At 41.1% G+C, this 6,504-nt stretch overlaps 1 protein-coding gene across 1 annotated transcript; it reads left to right on the top strand.

Moving 5' to 3' along the window:
• Nucleotides 1–105: 105 nt before the first annotated feature.
• LOC148850654 (uncharacterized) lies at nt 106–1,923 on the top strand. Its single transcript, XM_088944792.1, has one exon. The coding sequence runs from the start codon at nt 182–184 to the stop codon at nt 1,652–1,654; it is 1,473 nt and encodes a 490-aa protein (XP_088800918.1). The 5' UTR covers nt 106–181; the 3' UTR covers nt 1,655–1,923.
• The last annotated feature ends 4,581 nt before the right edge of the window (nt 1,924–6,504 follow it).

Raw genomic sequence — 6,504 nt, 5'->3', positions numbered from 1 at the left:
TATGTTAGAATATTTGATACGAAATTACGAAAATGCCCACATTTATCTGGGCTGGGGCCCACCGGGAGAAGAAGAACAAGAATCACTTTCCTCTTTTTTACAGAATACTTCGCTCACGCTTCTCCTCTCTCCTCTCGAATGCATAGCGTAATGCCACAGAGGTGGAGGGTGTGAAGAGGAAATGGACGGAAAAGGCAACAGAGCGGAGGCACAGCGATGTCTAGGAATTGCAGAGAAGCTGCTAACGGCGCGGGATCTTATCGGGAGCAGGAGCTTCGCCACCCAAGCACAGGAATCAGACCCATTTCTGGACGGCATAGACCAGATCCTCGCCGTCGCCGACGTTCTTCTCGCTGCCGAGAAGCGGATCAACAACCACCTTGATTGGTACGCTATCCTGCAACTCGATGGTCAATCTAACGATCTAGAACTCATTAAGAGAAAGTATAGAAGGCTCGCCTTGCTCTTGCATCCCGACAAGAACAAGTCCTTCTTCGCCGATAAGGCGTTCAAGCTCATAGCCGATGCTTGGGCCGTGTTATCTAATCCTTCTAAGAAGTCTCTGTACGATAAGGAACTCAATCTGTTCTCAATTGCTTCGATGAATGAGCTGCCTCGAGAGCGGCAAATGCAAGAAAACCAACGAAAACAACGGGAACATTGTTTCCATCCGAAAAGACAACATCCACCAGAAAAAGAGGAACACTCGGCAGGACGATACGCTAGAAGTAAGATGAAGCAGACACCGTCGGAACCGAAACGTGCTTCTTTTAAAGAGACTCAACCACCGCCATCGTCATTGTTGACGACTTTCTGGACTGCGTGTCCTTACTGTTATAATCTCTATGAGTATCCTAGGGTTTATGAGGAATGTTCTCTTAGGTGTCAGAATTGTCAAAGGACGTTTCATGCAGTCATGGTTCTTTCGCCTCCTTCGGCAGTTCCCGGGAAGGAGGTCTATTACTGTTGTTGGGGTTTCTTCCCTTTAGGGTACTCGTTGCCCAACGTGGACTCTAGCAAAAATGCATGCTTTCCTAATTGGATGCCCTTCTCTCCAATGGTCGCATCCCCCACTAAACCACCAGAGGGGAAACGGAACACGACAACATCCAAGACTGGTTTAGGTGTGTCGGATGATTGTGATTCGTCTGCAGACACAGACACCAGGAGTAAAAAGGAGAGAACCTTTGATGTCAAGGAGAAAGTTTCGCCCAACAAGAAATCTGAGAGATTGCAGAAGGAGAAAGAGAAGGGTGAAAATATCTTATTTGGATCAGGGAGAAAGGATCGTAAGGGCTCTGAAGATGGAAACGTAACTAGAGGAAATCAGCAGCAGGAGGTGCCCAAACCTCCCTCACCTCAGAAGAAGAGGAAGAAGATAGTTGCGAAGAAAACCAAAAAACACATGAGCAAAAGGACAGTAAGTAAGAATGTAGAAACAACAGCTTCCCCCGAAACAATGACACTGGATTTGAATACAGAGTTCAGGGAGGAGGTGGGGAAGTCTACACCTGCAACGGGTGTAAGCACAAATACAGGAAGCAAAGATGATGATGTAGGGATTGGGTTTTTTGAGGGATTAGATGATTTTCTCGGTACTCTGCCAATATTTTCTGTCGTAGAGGATGACAAGGTTGACGGTACAGGAAAGTAGAATAGAATCCCTGTTGTTATAGGTCTATCATTTTGGACAGAGAAAAACGAACAACCAGAAGATGCAGCTGAGGGGATTGGTTTTCTGGGGGAAATTTGTGATGGGCTTCTTTTGTAGGGGATGGACAAATGAAGGTAGAACACTTGATCATTCTGCACAGTGTAAAAATGAGCAACCAGAATTTTACTTAAATTGGTTGCCTTACAGGCTGCAAAATGTAAGTTTTGATTTGCATCAGTGTGATTCCTTCAGCTTCTGGCCCTCTTGAATGACTTGTTTGCTTCTGTTTAATTCTTCTTATTTGAATGCTTGAACCACTGATTTTTAAGTTCAGATCAGTTCAAAATACATTCACCCAATGTTTTCTCCTTTTGAAGGAAATCCAGGTATATCCTATCAAGCTCATAAAATCAGCTTAACTAGGGAACCTATTAGCTCATCCAAATTGGAGATTTTGGATTATCTGTTAGTAACTTGTTACTAAAACCGAACTTTGCCTCCCAAACTGTTGGCAAGAACTAGACTGCTCTGAAAATGCCTTGGACTACTTCAGTTACACATAAGTTATATGGTCACCTATTTTCGTTTATTATTCATCCTGCATACTTCTCAGTGTTAATCTTCATTACTGAAGAAGCTTTCTCTTATGTTTCTGCTTGGTTTGTGCAATCCGAAGAGGATCGATATTCTTCCTCCAGTTTTCTAGCCATATAAACTTTGGATGGAACATCGAAGCTTTTTAAATGTTAACCTTTTTGGCCATGTGGTTCAGGAGAATATTTACATCTGAAAGGCAATTTTTTTTTTTGCCTCTTTATTCCCATGCATCTTTTTTATTGCGAATTTATCAGATAGTGCGACCGCAGAGTATGCTAAAAGGCACTTACAGATTCTCAGAAGTCAACTTCAAAATTAGTTCTATGATACATCCTAGATGAGGCTAAAATTAGGATATTGAACTACAAACAGCTTAAGATGTGGCCGATGGCGGCAAAAACACCTACCCTTCCATTTGGTAGGAGTGCAAACGCGGTGAATTAAATTTGTACTCCGGTTCAGTTTTGCACACATTTAGGTAAGAATACAATTGCATACTGAAAATAGTAACAATTATGAGTTCCAAGACATGTTTTCATTCAAAATGGGAGCAAAGTTTGGATCTTTATGGATGTAAACTTTGCACTCAAAGCTAGTCAAAGTAAAAAAGGTTCCAGCCTTGTAATTCATGCTTGAATCCATCGCAATCAAAACCATTTGGTAAGAATACAAAGTTAAACCAATTTTGCACTTTCATGAACTATACATAATTATATTTGCATTCTTCAACTTTTGACTTCTCATCAATTTACATCTCTATTAGAATGAGGAAGGGAGTGGGTGAGGGGTCCATCCACCACAGCTCTCACACATACTTTCTACTCTCAAATTTCACACCCATGGTTATTTATTTTAAATTAAATTATAAAAATGTAATAAGTTACAATAAAACCCTTTTAGCTTTTAATTTTCTTTAATACAATCCATTGCTCTAATAAAATCATGGTTTCAAAATCGGACCAGACTGGATGGTTGGACCAGAAAATTGGGAACCAATTAGGTGACTGGTTCCGTTTTTTCAAAAAACCAGATTTGCCCCCAAAACTGTTGATTTTGGTCATGAATCGCTGAATTGGGCGATTAATCGTTCGAATGGTTTTGATCATTTTTTATTTTTTTTGTCAGAATAGGCCGAGCATTCGATTCAAACGGCCAAACTGTTCAACCCAGTAACTGGACCCCTGACTGGTTCAATCATTGGGTCGGTTTTAAAAACCATGAATAAAATCAATCTTACCCCCACCCAAATAGTTAGTCTTTGTAATATCTCTCCTTACCCTTTAAATCCCTTCTTTCCTTTTAACAGCCAAACCAAGCTTAAATATGGAACATAGTATGTATGGATCCAAATTGATGTCAAAATCCAAAAACCCAAATTTTGTGTTGGAAATGGAAAGACTATTGAAAAGGCAATTTTAAGCGGCATATAAGGATATGCTTTGAATATGGTAGAATAATTCAAATAAATTTTAAAAAATACAACAATAAAACTAAATATAAGCTTTACATGATTATACGTACAAATGAAAAATCATGACATACAAAAATCTTACATCAATTTAGAAGCATGGATTGGACAAAATCTCCTTATCTAAATCAAGGTTTTAAGGGTACTTTCGTTGTCTTGGTATTTCTATCCAAATGTTTTTAGTACAGCATTTCATTACAAAATGTTGGTGCTTGGCAGTATACCTTCGCATCATTGATGAAGAATTTCTTTTTTATATATTTTCTGAAGGGCTACACGATGCCCGGGGGGAGCCCATCCCTCAAGTCCCCAACTCAGATGCTATATCTATTGCTCCATACAACAAAATATATGATTGGTTGAATGTGATGATAAATAAATATGAAAGTACACTTTGATAAATAAACTTTAATATAATTGCTTGAAATAGAAATTTAACATAAAACCAATATTAATGAATGTACCATCGTTGAATCTCTAAAAGGCAATTATTGAAAAAAATTATTCAAATTGGATAAGGCCAATGATGTTAGACATTTACATGTTACAAATAGTATCTTCTATTCCCATCATTTTCACTTATTACTTTATTATAATAGTTTTGCTAACAGCGTAAAGACTTAAACGTCCCTTCACTTTTCACGTAAAGACTGAAACCTCCCCTGTTTTTACAAAGTGGATTAAGATCTCCCTTTTGGATGATATCATCAGATAAAGACCTCCCCTCCCTTACTTAGTACTCCATTAAAATCCATATACATGTGACATTATGTATGGGTGAAACTTCTTTAAAAACCCATTTTTACCCCTTTCATCGTAACAGCAGCTATGAGGCTATGAGCTTAGAAGCTCTAACCCTTCATTTTGTCGTCCTCACCCATCACATAGTCAAAGAAGTGGATGTCTACCATGTCGTTGGCTAAGCCACGACGAATCTTCCACAGCAGCATTAATAAGCAAAGACAAGCCTCCTTTCAAGTCCATCATATTCTGTAACACAATTTTAATGGCAAAGGCCTCCCAGATTCCACATCACCCAACAACACCCCTTCACCCCTGCTTTAATGAACGCATGATTAGAACCCGACACCAGCCAAACAATTGTGCAGACAAATCCAATAAAGGCAGCATCACAGAAGATATAAAAACTGCCTAAAATGCCATAGGCAATCTTAAGAACTGATTGATACTGAGGACGAAATAGAGGACATTGTGGAAATCTCTCGTTGGGCTGATAATTCACCCCAAAGAAAAGTTGCGGATCTTGTAATCTCATCAAGAGAAACTTCCACACCTTCAAAAATCAAGCTTTATTAATATTGCTGACAGTAGTGTTGTTGGTGGTAAGGGTATGTTAGACTTTTTACGTTCTCAGTTGGACATAACAGTTGCAGGAGAGGTCTTAGGCTCCCTTTGGTTCGTGGGAATAGAGGTTTGGAATAGGAATCAGAATGAGTTATTCTGATTCTAACTGTTTGGTTGGACGGAATTAGTATCTCATTCCTCCTGCTAGAATGGTATTGTCCCATTTGAGAGAATGGCCATTCCTTACCCCTCTCTCGGGAATGAAATTTCGTTCTTGCTAATTACAATTCATATTCCCATATGAACCAAAAAGAAAATGAGAATAGACCATTTTGATTCCGATTTCCATTCTGATTAGAACCAAATGGACCCTTAGTTTGTTTTGAAAAGACAAGGGAGGTATTAGTATTTAGGATAAACGTCAAAAGATGTTTAAAAGTGTATTTTATTGAACATGTGGCAAATCTCATAATACTGCCAAAGTTCAAGGTTAAGGCAATTAAATTTAAGTGTAAATTACAGACAACACTATTGTGTTACTTTATGAAAACTGATAGTGCGCAATCCGGTCGGTCTTATCTGTCAACGAGGGGAGCCTGAAACGGAGAAGATGAGGGAACTCTGGGGGGAACCTGGTGAGATAACTCCGAAGATCAAGTTAGTAATCTCTCAAAGGCAAAGTAAAGACCAGATGGCACAAAGTTCACATACCTTGTTGTTGGGGGTAGGGGGCCTTTTATAACCACTTCGTGCACTCACTCCGAGGCCTCTGTCAGGTCGGGTATGATTACCTCTGTTTCTGCCGGTTTGGGTGTCATCCTTCCTACTGGGACAGAACCGCCGCTGCTCCTTGTCGGAGCCGTCTCTGTAACTGGAGATGGCGGTGTCAGGTGGCCGTTTGAAGTGCGGCCGTCAAGCGTCAGATCCCAAGTCAGTCAAGTGCGCCGCCCCTGGGTACAAACTTCCTCGGTGTCAGGCATGGTACGGTTTGTTCAGTTTGGCGTCTTGGAGGCGAAGTGTTGGAGTGGTGAGCGAGGTGAAGTTTTGAATTCAGAGGTATGTCCTATCTTGCCATAGTGCAGGTCAGTTTGGTGAGGTGTGTCCCGAACTGCTATAAGGCAGGCCAGTTCGGTGAGGTATGTCCCGAATTGCTATAAGGCAGGCCAATTTGGTGAGGTGTGTCCCGAACTGCTATAAGGCAGGCCAGTTCGGGTTACTATCCTTTGAGTGGCTTGGGGCCTAAGGGAGTTCGGTCTGTTGGTTCCTCCCCTTGGTGCTCGCGCCTTAGGCGCGCTTTTGTGCCGAGCCGTTGCCTTTCCCACGTGTTGCGTAACTATGAGGTCGAGCCAAATCTTCCTTCATCAATTGCCCCCCACTCCTCGCGCCAAGGGTCTTTCTTTGGCGCGGGGAGTTTGCGAGGTGGTAGGTGGATTTGTCCCGTTCTTCGAATCTTGATAGCGCGATGTGCTTTGCCAGGGTT

Source organism: Nelumbo lutea, chromosome 5 (genome assembly GCF_056320005.1).
Source record: "Nelumbo lutea isolate HS-2025 chromosome 5, American lotus-T2T, whole genome shotgun sequence".
Taxonomy (NCBI): domain Eukaryota; kingdom Viridiplantae; phylum Streptophyta; class Magnoliopsida; order Proteales; family Nelumbonaceae; genus Nelumbo; species Nelumbo lutea.
The sequence above is the reverse complement of the archived record's forward strand: the minus strand, read 5'-3'. Positions and strand labels throughout refer to the sequence as shown.